This window comes from Lutra lutra, chromosome 6 (genome assembly GCF_902655055.1).
Source record: "Lutra lutra chromosome 6, mLutLut1.2, whole genome shotgun sequence".
In the NCBI taxonomy this organism is placed as follows: Eukaryota; Metazoa; Chordata; class Mammalia; order Carnivora; family Mustelidae; genus Lutra; species Lutra lutra.
In genome coordinates, this window is record NC_062283.1 from 113,440,012 (window position 1) to 113,462,231 (window position 22,220).

Consider the following 22,220-nt stretch of genomic DNA (forward strand, 5'->3'; position numbering starts at 1 on the left):
TCCGCTAAGAAAAGGCAATGTGGCCAGAAATCAAATAAACCAGGTTCAATATTTTGCCTAAGAAAGAATTCTGGTAATAGTCACAGGCACATGAAATTGACTGGAACCAGGGTGATCATAAGCCTACTCTTGAGGAACTTAATATTGTCAAATGAACCACAAATTTCTAAATAAGACTTTTGATTATTTTGAGTCTTACAACAATCCTCAGGAGCCCAGATTTACATAACCAGTGTGCAGCTGGGAAATCTGTACAGCTTTGGAGGAGAGTATACACCAATACCCACATCTGGCATGGTATAAAGAATGCACAAGGGGGAACCCACGAAAGGGTGAAGCTTGGAATCATGAGCAATGGATAAGGGAGTTCCTTCTCAAGGGCCAAAGGTCTGATCAAGACCCCTCTTACAAATCCAGGGCAGAGGGGCCAGACAATGCCAAGACTTCACCCCTAGAGACTAGGAACTACTGTATGCCTCCATGCTTCCCTTTCCCCAGTGGAAAGTTTTACTGATTGTCCCATCTTTCAGCTATTATGTATTGGGTGAATGGAGAGAGAGAGAGAGGTGACAGATAACTTGTCCTTTCAATTCATTCGTTTCCAAACTATGGAAGGCCACAGGTGGAGGACTGCATGTCATCCTGAGCTGTTCATCTGGATGGTGAACTGGATGGTGACAGTTAGAGCCTTTGGGATGTTTAACTGGCGAAGAGCCGTGAGTGGCTCTAACCGGCGGTTAGAGCAGTAAATACTCTGGGTGACTGGGACTGGCCATCTGCTCATACAAGCCATCCCCTTCTTCCTCTGGGGCATACTAGACATTTCCCAACTTCTACTGTAGGTAATTACACCTAAGACTGAGTTGGGGCCACTGATACGTAGGTAGTGGGAGGGTCACTTCCAGGCCTTGTTCAAAAAACCTCTCATATGTGATCTCCATTCTCTTTATCTGCTGGCTGAATGCTTAAGTTCCCAAAGTCCTGGAGGACAGAGGAAGTACAAAACGGAGGGAGCTTAACTGGGTCCTTGAATGACAATGTGGAAGATCATCTGCCAAACAGGAATTCCTCTTTTGGATTTCACATGCATGAGCAATAAATTTCTATTGTGATAAGCCCAATATTAGCTACAGCAGCTGGTTTTAACTAATATTCCTAGCTATTAGGATTCCTTTAAAGAAAGTGATACTAAGAGTTTTAGGTTTTTTATATCCCAATGTAACTTATTATTCCTATAAAAACTGAAATCAATATAAAGCACTTTAAAAGTGCAAAAAGAACTATGAAAATAAAAGAGTTTTATTACCTTACTCAAAAGTTAAACATTTAAATGTGTAAAACACTCTCTGTATCATTACCTAAAAAGCTGAAAGTCTATTTTCAACATTTTGAGGAACCTCCATGCTGTTTTCCAGAGTGGTTGCACCAGTTTGCATTCCCACCAACAGTGTAGGAGGGTTCCCCTTTCTCCGCATCCTCGCCAGCATCTGTCATTTCCTGACTTGTTAATTTTAGCCATTCTGGACTGGTGTGAGGTGATATCTCATTGTGGTTTTGATTTGTATTTCCCTGATGCCGAGTGATGTGGAGCACTTTTTCATGTGTCTGTTGTCCATCTGGATGTCTTCTTTGCAGAAATGTCTGTTCATGTCTTCTGCCCATTTCTTGATTGGATTCTTTGTTCTTTGGGTGTTGAGTTTGCTAAGTTCTTTATAGATTTTGGACCCTAGCCCTTTATCTGATATGTCGTTTGCAAATATCTTCTCCCATTCTGTCAGTTGTCTTTTGGTTTTGTTCACTGTTTCCTTTGCTGTGCAAAAGCTTTTGATCTTGATAAAATCCCAATAGTTCATTTTTGCCCTTGCTTCCCTTCCCTTTGGCGATGTTCCTAGGAAGATGTTGCTGCGGCTGAGGTCGAAGAGGTTGCTGCCTATGTTCTCCTCAAGGATTTTGATGGATTCCTTTCTCACAATGAGGTCTTTCATCCATTTTGAGTCTATTTTTGTGTGTGGTGTAAGGAAATGGTCCAATTTCATTTTTCTGCATGTGGCTGTCCAATTTTCGCAACACCATTTATTGAAGAGGCTGTCTTTTTTCCATTGGACATTCTTTTCTGCTTTGTCGAAAATTAGTTGACCATAGAGTTGAGGGTCTATTTCTGGGCTCTCTATTCTGTTCCATTGATCTATGTGTCTGTTTTTGTGCCAGTACCCTATGACCCAGCAATTGCACTACTGGGTATTTACCCTAAAGATACAAATGTAGTGATCCGAAGGGGCATGTGCACCTGAATGTTTATAGCAGCAATGTCTACAATAGCCAAACTATGGAAAGAACCTAGATGTCCATCAACAGATGAATGGATAAAGAAGATGTAGTACATATACACAATGGAATACTATGCAGCCATCAAAAGAAATGAAATCCTGCCATTTGCGATGACATGGATGGAACTAGAGGGTATCATGCTTAGCGAAATAAGTCAATTGGAAAAAGACAACTATCATATGATCTCCCTGATATGAGCAAGTGGAGATGCAACATGGGGGGTTAAGGGGGTAGGAGAAGAATAAATGAAACAAGATGGGATTGGGAGGGAGACAAACCATAAGTGACTCTTAGTCTCACAAAACAAACTGAGGGTTGCTGGGGGGAAGGGGTTTAGGAGAAGGGGGTGGGGTTATGGACATTGAGGAGGGTATGTGCTATGGTGAGTGCTGTGAAGTGTGTAAACCTGGCGATTCACAGACCTGTACCCCTGGGGATAAAAATATATTATATGTTTATAAAAAAAAAAAGCTGAAAGTCGTGTGTAAACAAGAAGTAATTCTACTTGTTTTCTATAAAGAAATAATTCTTTATTTTGAATCCTTTTCAACCACCTTCTCTTACACACAAAAGATATCTTTGTTTTACATAGCCAACATTTATTTTATTTTTACTTATTTTGTTTCACCATTCCTTCTTGAATCTTATACTTGTCCTACATAGCCATTTTCTTTCTATCCCAACTACCTTCAATTAAGGTCCATTTATAGTGAATTCTCTCAAGTTTTGTTTCAAAACATCTTTAACTCCCACCCTTCTTCTTAGAAAGTAATTTAGGGCACGTACACTATTTTCTCTCAGCTCTGTGAAGTTATGATTCCAGTTTTCCAGATTTTACTAATGGTGCTGGAAAGTGTACTTCAGTCTGTCAATACTTTGTAGGTAATCTCTTTTCTGATCAGCTGATTTAAAAATCTCCCTTTTGTTTTTGTTCTTTTGTAGCTTCACTAAGGTGTGTCACAGGGTAGACTTCATTTATCCTGTTTAGAAATCATACCTTTGTCCAGAAAATTCTTGGCCAATCTCTCTCTCTCTTTAAAAATATTTCATTTATTTACTTGGCAGAGAGAGAGAGAGATCACAAGTAGGCAGAGAGGCAGGTAGAGAGAGAGAGGAAAGCAGGCTCCTTGCTGAGCAGAGAGCCCGATGCAGGGCTCAATCCCAAGACCCTGAGATCATGACCTGAGCTGAATACAGAGGCCTAACCCATTGAACCATCCAGGTGCCCGTAATCTCTCTTGAATTATAAACTCTCTCCATCCTATTTTCTTCTACTGGAGTTCTGTGCTGTTAGTCCTGTCTTTCCTTTCCCTGTGTTCCTTAACCTATTGTTTTTCTCATTTATTTGTTTGTGTTGCATTCTGGGTAGTTACAGATATATCTCACAGCTCACCAATTCTCTTGTCACCTATTTCAGATCTGCTAGCTTAAATTTTTTTTTTTTAAAGATTTTTTATTTATTTATTTGACAGAGAGAAGTCACAAGTAGGCAGAGAGGCAGGCAGAGAGAGAGGAGGAAGCAGGCTCCCTGCCGAGCAGAGAGCCCGATGCGGGGCTCGATCCCAGGACCCTGGGATCATGACCTGAGCCGAAGGCAGCGGCTTAACCCACTGAGCCACCCAGGCGCCCCTGCTAGCTTAAATTTTTAATTATTCTTAAATGTTGTATTTTGTTCTTTTGGTCATTTTGTATAGTTTATTCCTTGCACACTTTAATTCCTTTTTGGGGGTAAATTATATAAGCATATTTACTTTATATTTCATATTGATAATTCCAAATATCTGGAGTCTTAATATTTGAGGGCTTACTTCTGCTTTGTGTTATTTCTGCTGACTTTTACCCATGGTAACTTGGACCCTTATGGATGTGGTAATTTTTATTGTGGCTTCATATCTGACCAATTTTAATCTGGAATAATTAAAATCTGGACTGAAAACATAGGACTTTATTTTTAAATTTTTATTATTTTTTAAAAGATTTTATTTATTTATTCGTGAGAGAGATATAGATATAGAGAGAGAGGCAGAGGGAGAAGCAGGCTCCCCACTGAGCAGGGAGCCCGACGCAGCACTCGCTCTCAGGACCATGAGATCATGACCTGAACCAAAGGTAGATGCTTAAACGTCCGAGCCACCCAGGCGCCCCAAAACATAGGACTTTAAAATGGAGTTTCACTTACTACTAGATGCCGTGGGACACTACCAATCCCAAAACACGTTTAATCTATTTTGTTGGGATTTTTCTGGATTGTGCAAGCAGGGCAAATTCAACTCGCAACAACATATGGGGAGACCTCTGTTAAGAAATAAATGTTTGCCTAGTCAGAAAACTGGTATTTTTTCTAGCCCACTTTTAAGTTGTTCCCTCCAGGGATCCTAAATTTATGGAGAGATCTCAGTTCTGCTACTTCATCTGGTGCAGAACACAGGACCTACCTCCAATTACACAAGAGCCATTAACACCAGGGCTTTACATTTTTGATAATGACAGCTCACAATAGTTTTAGCTTCCATGCTTGGATTAAATTCTCTCAGGATTCAGTGCTTTCCATTTTTTGTCCTGATGATTTCTCTTTTCTTGTAAGATCACCTATACATGTAAAAGGATATTTGTTGTCATACGCATTTATCTCTGGGTGTTTGTTGTAGGATGGTTTTTCAGTTGATCGCCATACTCTGGAGTGTCAAAATTCTTATCATGTGAGCATAAGAATCAAAGCCACATTTCTATACAATCTCTATCAGCACACACAGGTTGTTAGGATTTAAGTGCATAGATAGTGTGGCTTAACTTTATGCGGTTTTCAAACCAGGGTATGAAACCTTGCCATTATATTAGTGTATGCCAGGATAAGTGGCAGGGAGCCTACAAAGCCTTAGGTTAAAGCTAGCACTTCTCCATGGACCATCACTTTTACTCAGTTTTAAGTATTTTTAACATCCTAACATTGATTTTAAAACAAATTACCTAATATATGCAGGTGAAGTAAAATGTGCATGCAAAATTCCTAAAGAAGGGTTATTTGGGCTCTGTCCCTAGTCTTAGAATGGCTGAGGTTACATTATATCACAACTTTGTTCTGAGGGGTAGGAAAGTTTGAGAAGCACCAACTTAGGGCATTAAAAACTATGCAGAATCTCAAAACATTAAAAGACTCAGTAGCACTCTGTTTTCTAAAAACAGCTCTATAAATCAAGTCTTCTAAGACTGCTTATAAGACCAAGAATAGTTTCAAGTACTTACTTAAGAGGTAACAGGAATATTATTTATCTATTAAAAATGAGGCTAAAAAATAAAGAGGTAAATATTTGAATACAGTGATATGAAAAGATGTCCACGTAAGTGAAAAAAGCAACATTATATACAGTATAACCCATACATTGTTAAAAAAACAAAACAGTGGTTACCTTTGAGGAATAGGAGGCAGGAAAGACTTGCTTTATATTTTTCTAACTATTTGAATTTGTTTTTAATCACAAACATGTATTATTTGAGAATAACAACATATAACTTAAAGAAAAAAGTAAAATAACCTCTAAAGAAGAAGGAAAAAAAATGGTCCTTATTTTAAATGTCTTTATTTTTAAGATACTTCTAAAAATGTTCAAACCCAAAACCATTCTTATGCTTTGAATGTGTGTGTGGGAGGAACATAATTCTTATTATGGTTAGACTAATTTAATGAAAGATTTCCAGAAAATTTTCTGAATTTAAGATTCTGATTTTCCTAGGTGCTATATTACCCAAATATATTCACCAAGTAGTATACCCTTACTTGGGTTTTCCTCTTGATGACAAACAGAAATAAAGATAAGTTGTACCATCACACTGTAGTAATATTCAATAGCAGTATATGGGGTCCATTGAAATTACAATTTTTATACATTCTTTATATATAATTTTCATATTAAAATTCTAACTGGAGAGATTATTTAGGAATTAGTTTCTTTTTAGTCCAACGACTATGATAAACCAGATAAACTGCTATACACATTTCCATAATGTCACAAATACTCCTATAATAACTGAAGTGGAAAGAATGCTAAATGCAATTTACCTTTATATGCACATCAACAAAAAAACTTCCTGTTTCACTGTTCTTGCTCCAGCTCTAACTACTCTTTACCCAACAAAAGAACTATAACTGGTTTTCCTTGTTTCATCTTGATAGATTCAATTTTTTCTGAATGACTTTTACATTATTATTATTATTTTAATTAGTACTCCTTCACTAAGATTTTAATATGCCACTAGCCATGAGCATGATATTCAAGGCTCACTGAAATATGCACCTAAACGTTCTCTGTAGGCTTACATTCACACGGCTGGGATCAAAAACACACTTTTATTTCTGAAGTACATGCGAACGAACCTGCAAAAGATGAATAAAATAGGGCACAAATTGACATTATACAAAATACCTAACCAAATCATCAGGTGCCTTCTTTATATGCCATTCAGAGGAATTCTTCCTGACCACAGAATCCACAGGTTTTCCAGTGACAATAACATAGTACATGTGCTTGTATATACAATTCCATATGAAAACACAGCCATTTCAAAGAACCTTCTTCCCAGTACATTCTGAAAAATCAGTTCTAACTCTAAAGCCCAGTTTGAATACGGATGTCCCAAAGATAATCTGAAATACTACAGGATGAGTGCACACATAAGGATGCTCAAGAGGAATGTATGACCTAAGCCAGACTTCCTGTAAATATACTGATGGTATTTATTAGCACAAGTTAGAGGCCCTATCTACAAATGATTTTAGTAGGACATAACTGGTCTAAGTAGGTTCAGTAAATACATCTAATATTTATGGATTTATGGAGTATGGGTAGATGGAGAATGAAGGTAGTTATTTTAGTTGTAAAATTATGGAATAGGAAAGATGTTGGAAAACTCAAGACTTCCTTTTGTGAGATATTTTCATGTATATTGTTTAGAAATAGTTATTTCAAAGCTGAAATGTGACCTAATGCAGAAGAAAAGGGATACTTTTGAAGAGTTCCATCTAATAGTTTCTGGATCTTTCAGAAAAAGATGCTATGTACCTGATGCTTGCCTATATCTTTTGAATCATTAGTCAATTTGTTGCTGGATAAGAGCTATGATTCTCATTAATTTGTTTTGATAATTCCATTGTGTGTTAATGAAGAGGAGCAAAAGAGGACTCACGCTTCATAAAAAAGAAAGAAAGACAAAGTGGTTTTTTCTTCACTATTCATATACAAGATAGGCAGCTAAGGCAATAGCCTCAAGGAGTCAAATTAAAAAAAATGTATGTCATGAATCTGGGTCTTAAACATTATTTGACCAGGGACCTGGGGCAAGAGAAATCAGTTTAAGTCTGAGAGTAGAAATAAGGTACACTAATGAGAACAGTCATTCCAAGAGCTGAAACCTATGTAGAACGTATCAGATCAGACATGAGAGTGACAAGTTGTACCCAGAAGGGACACTTTAAAGCTACCTGTATCAAGAGAATCCAATATTTGAGACTGATTTCCTAGGGGAAACCTCTTACACGAGGACTGATGTGGTGGCAGAGGGAGTGGGAAGAGAGAGAATGGCATGTGGACTTTTTTTTTAACTCTGTCACAAGTGGATAAAGAAGAAAAAAAAATCTGAGAGAAAAGGGGACAACCCACATGTGTGTTTTCTTTAACTTGGAGTACCTATGCAAACAAAAAAACCCCTAAAGTTTTAGCCTTCTAAAGTACTTATTTAGGGAGTTTTTAAGTTCTTTCAAAGTCCTAGGATCCTTAATATGAAGAAATCCAGAATATTTTCATTTTCTACCCAGAAGCCAGAAATGTCCTTTTGCCTTCCTCTAAAATGGCAAATAATAACCACTCTGTAAATTTTTGCAGAATGTCCACTACATGTGGACATTGTACTAGCTATTAGGAATATAGTGGGGAATAAGACAAACTTGTCTTTGCTTTTATGGAACTGACTGTCTGGGGGCAACAATATATAGAGCAGGCACAAAATAAGATTTATAGGCTAACCAACTGTAGAAGTATGCTAATCAACCGCAAGAATTATTAAAATAAAAATATGACCAAGATTTAAATCCTAGTAAAGACAACATTTTAAAATGCAAGCTTTGAGAAATGACTAAATAATGAAGGTGAGTTAAAAATAAACACTCTCAAACAAGCCAAAAAGGAAGAGAAAAGATAAAGTCAGGTGCAACAATTAGCTTGAATTAGGAAGTGGATGGAGGGCTGGGCGGCAGAGACAGAGACAGACACCACACTATTAGAACTTACTTTGGTGGTTTCAGGTCCCTGTGAATTAGAGCTTTGGGTTGCATGCTGTGAAGATAAGCCACTCCTTGGGAACACTGTAAACACCAACTCATTGCATGGGCAGCAGTGTAATATGGCAATGGTTCAGCACCATGCAGCACTGCAAAAGAAAGGCACAAACTAAAAAGAACTTTATTGCATATAAAAAAAGACACAAGGTGAATGCAAGCACTATTGGAACACATGACTGGGTATTTTCCTACTCATGCTCCCATCACTTCTGCTTTTAATACTTTTCTAAATACAAAGATGGAAATATCTAATAATTTCAAATGGGTAACTATCACATAAGCACCTACAATGTGATACTTCTATTAAATGTTATACCTACACTCGAGCAAAATTAATATGAATCACTACACTTTTCCACATTGACAGTCTTTCACACAATAATGTGACTTATAAGCAATGTGATGGCATACTACTGTAAGAGAAGTACAGAGAAGTAGTACAAAAAGAAAATAACGTGTGTCAAGATACTTAAAATTATGCTTTCTACAATAGCTAAAAACTAGAAATAATTCAAGTAAGACAATGGAGTATTAGAGATACCCATCAACAATGAACACATGGGCAGTGAATGTAAGTAAAAATTTAAATAAAATGGTAATTAAAAAAATAAAATACAACCATTTATTTTATACAAATGCAACAATTAATATACTTACTATATGGCTGGTGTTTCTTAAGAGTGAAAAAGTTAGCTCTGTTCTATAAATATAACTAAATGACCTAGTTTCTTTGTTATAATTAAAATGTTTTCTGAAGTTTTCACAATTTCATTTTTTGTAAAGAGAGCAAATTAAGAGGAATGAAATGGAAGAAAGTATGCTTAAAGAGTTTTCAAATGAGGAGGCTCAAAGCTAAGAGAGGACAAAAAGAAAAACATTAAAAGTATGAAGATATTTTAAAATCTATTTAAAAAGCAAATTTTACTTGACTTAAATGCTTTTAACATTATGAAAAGTACCATCAATTGAAAAGATTGATATACTCAGACTTCTAAATTTCACATACTAATGTTCTTTTCATTTCTTATCTTTAGCAGATTTATTTTTAATTACCTCCTTTTGAGATTCTGAAGGTAAGCTGTAAAGAACATTAAGTAACTAACAGTGTATATGAAAAGCTTTTCAATGATTTTACTCTATTAGATAAAGACGGGTCTAATGACACTCACCATTATATAAAGAGCCCCCTTCAGCATATTCCATCACAAGACATACCTAAAAGAAACATATGTCAGTATAATTAACCACAGGGCTATAACATCTTAGGTGACTTGAGAGAGAACTGAGTTCAATCTTTAATTTTAAAAACGCACAAGAAATTATTCTTTTGATTTCTGCTATGTGAATGGTACTAATGGAAAAAAGAAGGGGATCTATGATCTAAGGCCTTGTCTTGTAGGGGCCCACTGTCCAAGAATGCAGGTGTGTGTAAAAAGATAATTGCCAGAACTTCGAAAGCTTTCTCCAGTATTGAGTAGATACTGGCACAGAACATCATGAGCCTCATAAGATGAGGTTAATGGATAAGACCACCCAAGATAACTCTTGCAATATACTGTGTTGCTAACAGACTACAAACAAATACATAAAGGGTAATTTTTACACTTTTAATTTAAGAAAAAATAACAGATCAAAATAGCTTCATAAACTACACACCTGCAAACATTTACTATGTCAATGCTTATAGACAGGTGACAATGAAAAAGTGACAAACTTACTGGATTCAAGCAGGCTCCATATAGCTTTACAATATTAGGATGGTTCACACGGGATAACTGTCGAAGCTGTAACAAATTAAGGTTTCTTTTAAAAGATGCTAATTTTTGAGGAATTGATTACATTATATCATTACAATTTTAGGGTATATAAAATATTAGTTTAATCATTTAACAATCATTATTCACTATGTAGCAGGTGCTGTGTCATAAATGCCTGCCCAGAATGGAAAAGATTCCCTGCCCTGGAGCTCTCAAACTTTACTTGGGAGACAGACATGTAAACGAATAACTAAGGCAAAATGCAAAGTGCTATAACAGGAGTATGAACAAGTCATGATAAGTACAAGTAAGAAAAATAAACTTTAACAAGAAATGTTAGTACACCATCCCAGAGAGGGCACTGAGCTTAGTTATCCAAGGCAAATGAAGCTATGTCACCATCATCACCTTCAGAGTTACGGCTGCATAGCCTACCTCACTCTGTGCCAGGTCCTGGTGGGCATTTAACAGATACTATGTAATTCTCACAACTCTGCAAGGTAGGTATTGTCATTTCTGCCTATAAGAAAAGAGACCTTTGGGGCGCCTGGGTAGCTCAGTCAGTTAAGTGGCTGCCTTTGGCTCAGGTCACGATCCCAGCGTCCTGGGTTTGAGCCCCATCCCAGGCTCCCTGCTCAGCAGCGAGCCTGCTTCTCCCTCTCCAGCTCCCTCTGCTTATGTTCCCTGTTATCTCTGTTATAAATAAATAAAATTTAAAAGAAAAGAAAAGGGACATTTAAGATAAAGCTCAGACAGGGCTAAGGGAGAGGTTAAATAACCTATCGCTACTGCCAGGGTTTCAACTTTGGTTCATCCAACTTAAAATCTGTACTCTTTCTGCATATGTGTATGGTCTTCTTCCTTCTCCCATCTCTTGAATTAATCGTGTCCTCTCCATTCCCACTACCACTGCCTTAGTAATTCCAACATGAATTGCTGCAGTAATCACTATGGTATGTTCCTAGCTGTTCTCCCTACTTCCTAATGATAGTACCAGGTACCTATGCAAATAATCTTCCCCAATCCAATGAATCACATTGAGGTCAGTGAGAGGTTTGGCTGTACTGTTTCTCTTGCTCTACACCTCAAACTTCTATTAATGTGTCTCTCCAAACTGCACTTACTCTTCCTTCTCCTCTCTTTTCTGTCTTTTCCCCTCTCTTTCTCTTCTCTATTATCCACACTATATAGCCGGCTCATATGAAGGTTAACCTTTTTACTATATGTCACTAGAAAGCTGGATTTCTCTATAGTCAACACTTGTGTATTTTCAGTCCCAACACAACAATTACTATTTATTATATTCATTTATTATACAAAAAATATATTTATGGTATTTTGTCTTCTAAAGGTTTAGCACTAAGCTTCGGATAGCACATTATTTAAGCATTCCTTTCTTTCTTTTTTTAAGATTTTATTTTATTTATTTGTCAGAGAGAGAGAGCACAAGCAGTGGGAGAAGCAGGCAGAGTGGGGCAGGGAGCCCAATGTGGGACTTGATCCCAGGACCCGGGGATCTGACCTGAGCCGAAGGCAAACACTTAACCAACTAAGCCACCCAGGTGTCCCTTAAGCATTTATTTCTGCTCCTTCCCCAAATCCTACCAAGATATTACAGGCATTTTTTCAAGGCACAAATTCAGAAGGATGAAGAGAATGTCAAATGAGGAAACAGCACATGTTTCTGGAAGCTGAAAAGCAAATGACTAGCAGTAACTGACACAGCAGACCTAAAAAAAAATGAGAAAAAATGAACAGAAATGAGATTAATTTCATAAAATCTACAAAGGGTTGGACCGGTGGTACTACCAGGAACCTATGCAAATAAGCCAACAAAGGAACAGAGAGATTAGTTGAAAGGCAGACCAGATTCTCTCCTTTCCTGACTTCAGTTTAGTGACTGCCACTTTATCATCCCAATGATTAGAGTCTCTCGATTGGGGGACACAAACAAAACTAAGGGATGAGCTCAAAGTAGTTGCCTCTGATAAGCAAAAAACTTGATGGGAAGAGGTCTGGGTATTAAAAAGTTTTTAAAATAAGACTATGTGGAGAACTATTTGACAATCTGAATTACCTGTATGTATAACCTTGATAAAATTTTTTTTATCCAACCTATTATAATGTTTTGACTCCTAATTCCTAGCATTTAACACATATGCTCTTAGCTAGTTTTGTGAAAGTGCCAATGCACTTTTAACCTTATTTCAACCATAAACAAAAATCATGAATAAGGCAATGCTGAGGCCACTCTTGGAGCATACTACTAAAGATCACCTTTTCTTCATGAGGACCCCAAATTATCAACATTTCTCAACTCATTCAATTAATTACAAAAATCCCCTTCATTGTATCCCAACTAAATTTTCATTCTCCATATTATACGTTTAAAAATATCATAAAGTATATTTGCAAATTATAATTAAATATAACCACAGATATAAATTCAGAAAGGTTTGTAAGGTAAAGACCACTTATCCATTGGCCAATGAGGGGGAAAAAACCCACTAATTTAAGGAACTACTGTGATCTAATATACAAAATAGTTCAAAATTAATAAAGAATAAATCTGATAATACAATTACTATTATTAAATTCATGATTATTGAATTCTTGATCACTGAATCTGTAAGAGAACAGAGTTGTAGATTTTCATGCTAAATGAGAAAAAAAATCAAATTTGAAATTATTTCCCTGTAAAGTGATCTCATTTGAATTTCTAAAAATATTCAGTCAATAATGAATGCATAAAATTTCCCTTCTTAATTTTAGATAATGGGATAGAATACCATTTCTATTCTAAAATTTAAATCCTATGCCTTGAAATAGATCTGAATTACACAGATGATCTGTATTTTAATTCAGGGATGAATTCATTTATGTGGTTAAAAGTCTTTTCCCCCCAATTTTTAATTAAAATTAAGAGTGTGAATGAAAAATGCTTCTACAGCATTATCTTTGGTTCAACCAAACTGCTAAGGTTCAAGTATACGGGGAAATGACAACTGGGAAATAACTTTTTCATAATATTAAATTCACAGAATATCTTTGGTAAAGAACTATACATTAGAAAAAACATTTCAACTTACCTCTACAATAAAAGCTTTCCTCTCAGATTCACTTTCTATTTGTTTAATAGCAACATCTTTTGCTCTCCACTTAGCTTTGCAAACCACTCCAAAGGCTCCTCTTCCAACAACCTGAGTTAAAACAAAACAAAAAACAAACACCCATGAGAATCAGAAATAAATAGATTCAGCCCAACATAGAACACTGAAGCCAACTTGAAAGACTTATCAAAAGATTTAGAAATCATCACTATCTGGATTTGCCACTGAGGAAGTACAATGTTTCATTAAAGTGAGGAAATAAAGAAATGAACTTATCTCTGTCTCTGAAAGTTTAGAGTCTAGACAGCTCTTTATTGTCAGGTAAAATCAAACAACAAACAACAAAGACCCCTGGAGCAAGAAAACAAATTAAAACTGGCAAGATGAATGAGAGGACAGAAAGACTACGTTTGGGAAAATAAATATAAAAAGCAAGAACGTACAATCAATGTTTTTAAGCTATCATATTCATGAAATTAAACATAGCTTTTGTATAGTTCATTAGGGGTATGAAACAGACGTGAAAGGATAAAAATACAGACGATAAAACACTGGGACTGCAAAGACAAACGAAACAAGGTATTACCTATACAAGAGAATACACTTTTCAAGAGAAAGAAATGAACTACTAATTGATACATGCTATAATGTGAATGAACCTCAAACACACTATACTAAGTGAAAGAAGCTGGACACAAGAAACCACATCCTGTATGATTCCATTGACATGAAATGTCCAGAAAAGGTAATTCATAGAGATAGAAAGTAGATCAGTGGTTGCTTGGAACTGACTGTGAAAACTGGGATTAACTGTAAAGTGGTAGAATGAATATTACCAAAGGGATGAAAATGTCTGAGAACTGATTTATGGTGACAGTTCCATAACTTGGCAAATTTGTACAAATGACTAATAGTTCAAATGGGTGAATTTTATGATATGTAAAATATCTTGTTAAAGTTATTTTTGAAAGTTATAAGAGAAAGATTGGCTATGTATTGTATTACTGTTGACAGCTAAGTGATGGGTACCTCATGGGTTCACTGCTTTCTCACACTACGCTTTCTACTTTCACAAATGTTTGAAATTTGCCCTAATATAAAATCAACAAAAGAATAGCTTTTTATCCTTGTAAATCAAAACCATTAGATTTTTATCACTGTAAAGGACCTTAGTTAAGTGTCGTTTACTCCAATTTTTCAGTTCCCAATGTATCTAAATACTTCGTATCAATGCTTTCTCCTTAAGTGAAATATCTACCTCTGTACATCTCTCATTTATGATACACTTTCTATGTAACACTTTACTTACATTACCCCATTTACACAACCATAGGAGACAGGTACTAATGCTATTGTTATTTTACAGATAAAGTACCTAGTTTTTTGTTTTTTTTTTTTTTAAAGATTTTATTTATTTGACAGAGAGAGATCACAAGTAGAGAGAGAGAGAGAGAGAGAGAGGAGGAAGCAGTCTCCCTGCCCAGCAGAGAGCACGATGTGGTACTCGATCCCAGGACCCTGAGATCATGACCTGGGCTGAAGGCAGAGGCTTAACCCACTGAGCCACCCAGACAGCCCTAAAGTACCTAGTTTTAAAGAAGGAAACGAACTTGCCCAAGGCTATATTCCTTCGTGAAGAGCAAGTGCAGTTTGATGCCAGAGAGTTTAACACCAGAATGTTAAGGATGCTAATATACACACACATATCTCTATTCTATGTCAGAGAAGTACCAATTATCTTTCCTTAGAGGAGTTTTTACTTTAGACAAACTTTCAAGAACAAATCCCTGGGTACAAAGCTCTTCTGTAACAAAGCTGGCTATAGCTAGGGTGATTAGGTAATTTATTATTTATATCAGAACTCTTTTTGGAGCAAGAAGAAAGTGCTAGTAATTACCAGGACGGTGGCTGTAAACTGGGATATATGGCCACTCTAGCCATAGCTCAAATTCTATTTCATACGTTACACAAAGCAGTATAGACGTTTCTCATGTTAAATAATATATAAAACCTACCCAAATGGTTAAACCATGGGCCATTTATTGAATGTTCACCATGTGCCAGGTACTAGTCTACGCGCTTTTCATGCATTCTCCTCTATTCTCACATTCTTCTCTATTTTATTTTGTCATCTCTAAGTATTTTTTTAAGTTTTTAGTTTTAATTCCAGAATAGTTAACATACAGTGTTAAATTAGTTTTAGGTGTACAATATAGTGATTCAACAATTTTATACATTATCCAATGCTTATCATGGTAAGGATACTCTTTAATCCTTGTTACCTATTTCACCCAATCCCCCTTCCACCTCCCCTTTGGTAACCATCCATTTGTTCTCTTCAGTTAAGAGTCTGTTTCTTGGTTTGTCTTTTTATTTTTCCTTGGTTCTTCTGTTTTATTTCTTAAATTCCACATATGAGTGAAACCATATGGTATTTGTCTCTGACTGATTAGCTTGGCATAATACTTTCTGGCTATATCCAGGTTGTTGCAAATGGCAAGACTTCATTCTTTTTTTATGGCTGAAAAATGTTCCCGTGCATGCGTGTGCGTGTGTACATATCCACACCACATCATCTTTATCCATTCGTCAATGGACACTTAGGCTACTTCCATATCTTGACTATTGTAAATAAACCTGCTGCAATAAACCTGGGGGGGGGGGCATGCATCCCTTTAGTGTTTTCATTTTTTTTTTGGGTAAATACCCAGTAGTGCAATTACTAGATCACAGGGTAGTTCCTTTTTTTTTTTTTTTTTAAACTTTTTAAAGAACTTCTATACTGTTTTCCACAATGGCTATACCAGTCTGCATTCCCATCAATAGCACACGAGGGTTCCTTTCTCTCCACATCCTTACCAACACTTGCTGTTTCTTGCTGTTTTTGATTTTAGCCACTCTGACAGATGTGAGGTGATATATCATTATAGTTTGAACTGCATTTCTCTGATGATGAGTGATGTTGATCATATTTTCACATGTCTGGCCACCTATATGTCCTCTTTGGAGAAATGTCTGTTTGTGTATTTGGCCCACTTTTTAATTGGGTTGTTTTGGGGTGTTGAGTTATATCTCTTGTAAGAGAAAGAAACCAACATCAATCATTGCACTAGTCATCCAGTTACTTTAACATGAATAGGTATGGGCTAAACCTGGCACCATCAGAATAAAGGAAAGAGCAGATCTCGGCTCTAAAATCCAACAGACTTGAGTTTGAATACAGGTCCTGTCTACATACTAGCTCTTAATGCTGGGGAGATTAACATCTCTGCACTTCTGTTTTCTCAACAGTAAAAGGGAGATGCTTACAGTGTCCTCAGTGATATCTATAGGGTTCTTAAGAAAGCCAAACCCATGCATTTTCTTAAATCCTACAGAAGAGTAAGTGCTTAGAGTTAGGTATGAATCAGTGTAAGGAGCGATACTACTCATTTGTCTCACAATTAGCCATGATGGATAGCAAAAAAGGTCCTGAAAGAAATTTCAACTTTATGGCAACATTAGGCTAAGAAGGTATGGATAGAGACCAGACTATTAATATTACTACGAAATAATGATTATAAATTTAAAATATTCTTCAACCATATATTTAAAAATACCTCAAAGCAACTGGTACTTAGTAAGTCTCCTCCTGTTTCATTTTCCTATTCTCAGGAATACCCATGCAGGAATTCCAAACATTACATTTGTGGATCATTCACTTGTCACAAAAACTGTTAGGTGTTGTAGGACTAGTTGTGATGCAAAAGAGCCATCTAGTGCTGAGATAATGGCTGAATCTTGAGTTTTCAACTTAAAATCATGGGAACATAATGTGAACAAAAAAGGACATGATAAACTTTCTTCCATTTGCTAAAGAAACTAATTTCTGGGAACACTGACATATAAAACAGGCATATTCTTGTGAGATGAGAGCCCATGGCTTATTCAAAAAGCCTCCACTCATGTTAGGGCCATAAGATACTTCACATATACAGTGAAACATATACAAAATGATAGTAAAGAAAGTATAAGATGCCTAAGGTTGTATACATAAACTGAAATTCATGATTAAAAAAAAATTGCTATGAATTCAAAGGAGTGACGTTAGAAGCACAGAATCAATGCTTAAAGAATTAAATTTCTGTGTATCAAATGATTCTGATCACCATTTCCAATGAACGAAGAGGACTTTCTTCACACCACCAAGCAATGCTCAGATACCAGCTAGGTATCTTATAATTCAGTTCAATTCTGACACTATCTACCTGGACATAGCATCAGATCCTGCAGGTTAAGGGCTCCATTCTACAAACCTGCCCCTTCCTCCCACAACTTCAGATGCCAGTCACAAGCCCAGGTGTCACTTGCGCTTCTGACCATGGCTACAGACTGGAGGTTCCAATGGCTCCCTCCTTGGGTTCACTTAATTTGCTAGAGTGGCTCACAAAACTTTAACATTTTACTTACTAGATTACCAGTTTATTATAAAAGGATATAACTCAGAAACCACCAGATGGAAGAGAACCACAGGGTAAGGTATGCGAAAAGGGTAGAGGGCTTCCATGACCTCTTCAGGAAAGCCACTCTCCTAGCACCTCTATGTGTTCACCAACCTGGAAGTTCTCCAAACACTGTTCTTTTGGGTTTTTATAGAGGCCTCATTAGACAGGTATGATCGATTAAACTTTGGTTATTGGCAAGTGGTCTGACCTCCAGCCCTTCTCCTTTTTTCTCCTCTCCCCTCCTTGGAGGTCAGGGGGATGGCAATGAAAGTTCCAACCTTCTAATCACAAAGTAGCTTCTCCTTGCACCAACCCCTATCCTCTTTGGTAGTGTTCAAAGTAGCCTCATTAACATACCAACAAACCACATCAATGGACACTTAGGCTACTTCCATATCTTGACTATTGTAAATAATGTAATGTAAATAATGCCAATAAATACAATAATGACTATTGTAAACAATACCAACATATGAGAGAGAGAGAGAGAGAGAGAGACAAAGACAAAACATATGAGAAAGAGAGAGAGAGATTTTTATATCTCTTTTCACTTATGAACTTTTGAGGGTTTTGGGAGCTGTGAGCCAGGAACTGTGAAAAAGTAATATATATTATATATATTAATATAATATATAATATAATATACATAATATATATAATATATAATATAATAATAAATATTAATATATTAAGAAATACAGTTGGTCATTCAGAATGCAATATCAAAAAAAACCTCCCATTTTTTCAAAGGCATAAATGTAGAGACATTAAGAGTTAACAAGAAAAAAAATAAAGAACTGACCTTGTGAGGTATTAGAAAAATAATTCAAGGCAAAACAAGAGTTAAATAATTTTTAAGTACTTAACCGCTAAAGTAAGCCAAAGGTTAGTCTATGATGGTGGCTAAAGTAACACCCCCTCCCCTTCAGGGGATAGGCTTAGGAATTCAGGACAGGTTTAGGGATTTGTAGGCAGAAAGGACTTATCCCTTCCACTTCTCAAAGAGATCCCTAAGAGAGGGCTGCCTCATGCAGCTTAGCTAACAAGGGAAGCTACAGATGATGGAGAATGCAAGAGAGGCAGACAAAGGGAGGCCCCACTCAGGCTCTCTCAGCCCCAAGAGAACATGGAAATGATACAAAAAACTCTTATCAAGAGAAAAGTGAGGCAACTGAAAATTAGAGTTTTCTACACTGCTGGAAGGAGGCTGTGGTTGAGCAAATTGTTGGAACCTATATCACAGACTGTGGGATGGCAGATAATTCAAATACACGGAGCTCAGCAGTTTTGGAGAATCAGTGTAGGCCAATGGAGGAAGGACAGGTAAGTTCTCCTTTCAAAAGGGGTAAAGGTGAGGTTCATGCCAAGAGAATAATGAACTTCATTTGTTCACTCCTTACACCAGTACTTTCTGAATGTCTACTATGTCCAGGTACCATTTAGGATACCAGTGATACAGCAATAAACAAGACAAAGGCCCTGATCTACATTGAATGTGCTTTTAATTAAGGGAGGCGGGCGGGGGGGGGGGCGCGGGCGGGGGGGGGGGGGGGGGACGACGATGACAATCAATAGACAAAAAGATGAACGAGAAAAATACCAGACTGCAAAAAATGCCATGTAGAAAACACAAAATGAGGATGAGAGGACAGAGACTAGTGGAAACCTTGGGATGTTACTAACTTGGTACTTGAATGATCGAAGGAACCAATCAAAGAAGAAACAAGTAATATGAAGGCCATAAGGAGGGATGGAAATAACCCACTGTTCCCTATTCAACAATATCTGAACTCCATGTATAAACTAGGTGGTATCCTAGACACTCAAGGTACAGAAGCGAACAAAATAAACCATCTTTGTTCCTACTGCTTATATTCTTGTGGAGAAAGACAAATAAAGAGGACCCAAGATATACAAGAAAACACATATATTTTAGTAAATCACAAGTGTGCTAAGAAGAAAAGGAGAAAAATACTGTGTGTACAAATATGTATGTATTATAGCCCCCGCCCCCTAGCCTATTTCAAACAGGGTAGTCCTTAAAGCTGCACTGAGAAAGGTGACATTTTAGTGATGACCTAGAGAAATACTTGGAAGGTTTGGTGTGGGCGGTGCAGAGTGGGAGAAGGGAAGAGTGATGCAAGATAAGGCTGGAGAGATAGGCAGAGTCTGGATCCTGAATGACTCTCTCCATCATGAAAAGGAGTTTGGATTTCAGTCTAAGTGCAATGGGAAGAAACAGAAGGAGTTTAAGAAGAAACAATGTGATATGATTTTATATTTAAAAAAAATCATTCTAGCTCTTACATGAAAAATGGATTGTAGGGAAGCTAGAATATATAGAGAGACCAGATACGAGGCTATTACAGCAGCTCAAGCAAGAGAGAAGAGCTGTGAGGACAAGACTGATGATAGCGCAGAAAAACGGGCAGATCTGGGATATGTTTTAATAGTAGGGTTAAATGAGCTTGCGGAGCACCAGAGTGGCTCAGTTGATTAAGTGACTGCCTTCGGCTCAGGTCATGATCTCAGAGTCCTGGGATCAAGCTCCACATCAGGATCCTTGCTCAGTGGGGAGTCTGCTTCTCCCTTTCCCACTGCTCCTGCCTCCCTGCTTATGCTTCTTTCTCCCTCTGTCTCAAATTAAAAAGAAAAAAAAAGAGCTTGCTGATGGTCTGCATGCAGCAGGATGTGTGGAGAGGAAGAGATGAATCAAGGATAATGTCTAGATTAAGCAACAGCTTAATGAAGGAAAACAAAAAAATTATATATATATATAAAATGTTTTTTTAAATAACACATTTAGCAATTAAATAACAGCATTTAGTTGGTTATTTCTAGTCAATCAACTGGGTGAGATTACCAAAAAACAGTATCTAAATACTGGGGACCCGGAATTGAGTTCCAAAGAACTTCAACGTCTAAAAAACACAGGAGGAAGAACCAGCAAAAACTGGGAAGGAACAGTCAGTACTGTAGCAGGCAAACCAGAAGAGTGTCACAAGAAAGCAAATGCAAAAACAGCAAAGCATTAATTCAATGGCTCTCTCAAAGTGTGGTCTCTGGATCAAAAGCATCAGTATCACCAGAATATTTGTGAGAAATATAAATTCTAAGGTTCCAACCCAAAAGTACTGAGTTTGAGGGTAGGGTCCAGCAATCTGTGTTTTAATAAGCTCTTCAGGTGATTCTGGTTTGAGAATGACAACATTAGGTCATATTAAAAACATAATTAATAGTGAAACAAAATATTCTGGTGGAAGCCATCACATAGACCAGTTGACATTATTTAAGAAAGTCTCCCAGAGCACTAAGAGGCTACCTTGGGCGGGAAGAAAGGAAAAGGGGATTCTTGTGAGCAACCCAAGGGTTTTTCTTGACACACAGTAGGTCAGTAGAAATGAGTGGCATTGATGACAAGTTGAGACACATTGGCAACCGAGGTAAACAATGAAAAACCTAATATTCAAATTACAAGACAAAGAAAGGAAGTACTTTTTACTTGCTACTAAATTTCTAATTCAAGTTGACAAATCAATATGCTTTCTGGGTTGCATTCATATCCAAATAACTTAAGTTTCTTTGACATATCATCATTAACAATTATTCTGAATGACTGCTTTCTCCAAAGATCAATTTTCAGCAAGGGGGTAAAAAGGGCACACATCCAAATTACAAGCATCTCCCCTATCACACAAATTCCATACAAAATGGCAAACCCAGAAATAGATATTAGCTATTTTTCACAATCTCTCCTCTGTAAAAATAGAAGAACAGAGGAATACTAACAGGATTTTGGTTTTAAAAGGGAAGTTAATTTAGAAATATTTCCTCCAAATTTATGAATGTTTTCTAAATTAAAATGTTGTTAGATTAATTCTCTTATGATATGCATCTTTTCCCTGTGGTGTAGTCCTCTTGGTTTGGGGTCCACAACTTTAGTTTCATATAGTAAAAGCAAAGTTTAAATGTAATTTTTAAATAAAAAATAGAACAGAAAAATATGAGATAATGGGAATATTTATATGCAATTAATATTAAAAAGCACAAAAATCAAAATCAGAATTCATTCTGTGTGTTTAAGGAAAGCAACTCCTTTAAAAACTAATTTCTTTAGGATGGAAGACTATTCCTTTATCCAAGTCATATTATTAAAAACTAATGAACAAACAAAACAAAAAGCCTACCTAAGCTATACTAAATGGTGAAG

At 36.6% G+C, this 22,220-nt stretch overlaps 1 protein-coding gene across 1 annotated transcript in view; it reads right to left on the bottom strand.

Moving 5' to 3' along the window:
* Positions 1-22,220, bottom strand: part of MAP3K7 (mitogen-activated protein kinase kinase kinase 7) — a 76,639-nt gene that overhangs the window by 48,751 nt on the left and 5,668 nt on the right. The window contains 4 exon segments of the mRNA XM_047733596.1: positions 8,610-8,748; positions 9,829-9,874; positions 10,378-10,443; positions 13,506-13,616. Coding sequence (XP_047589552.1) covers positions 8,610-8,748; positions 9,829-9,874; positions 10,378-10,443; positions 13,506-13,616 — 362 coding nt within the window.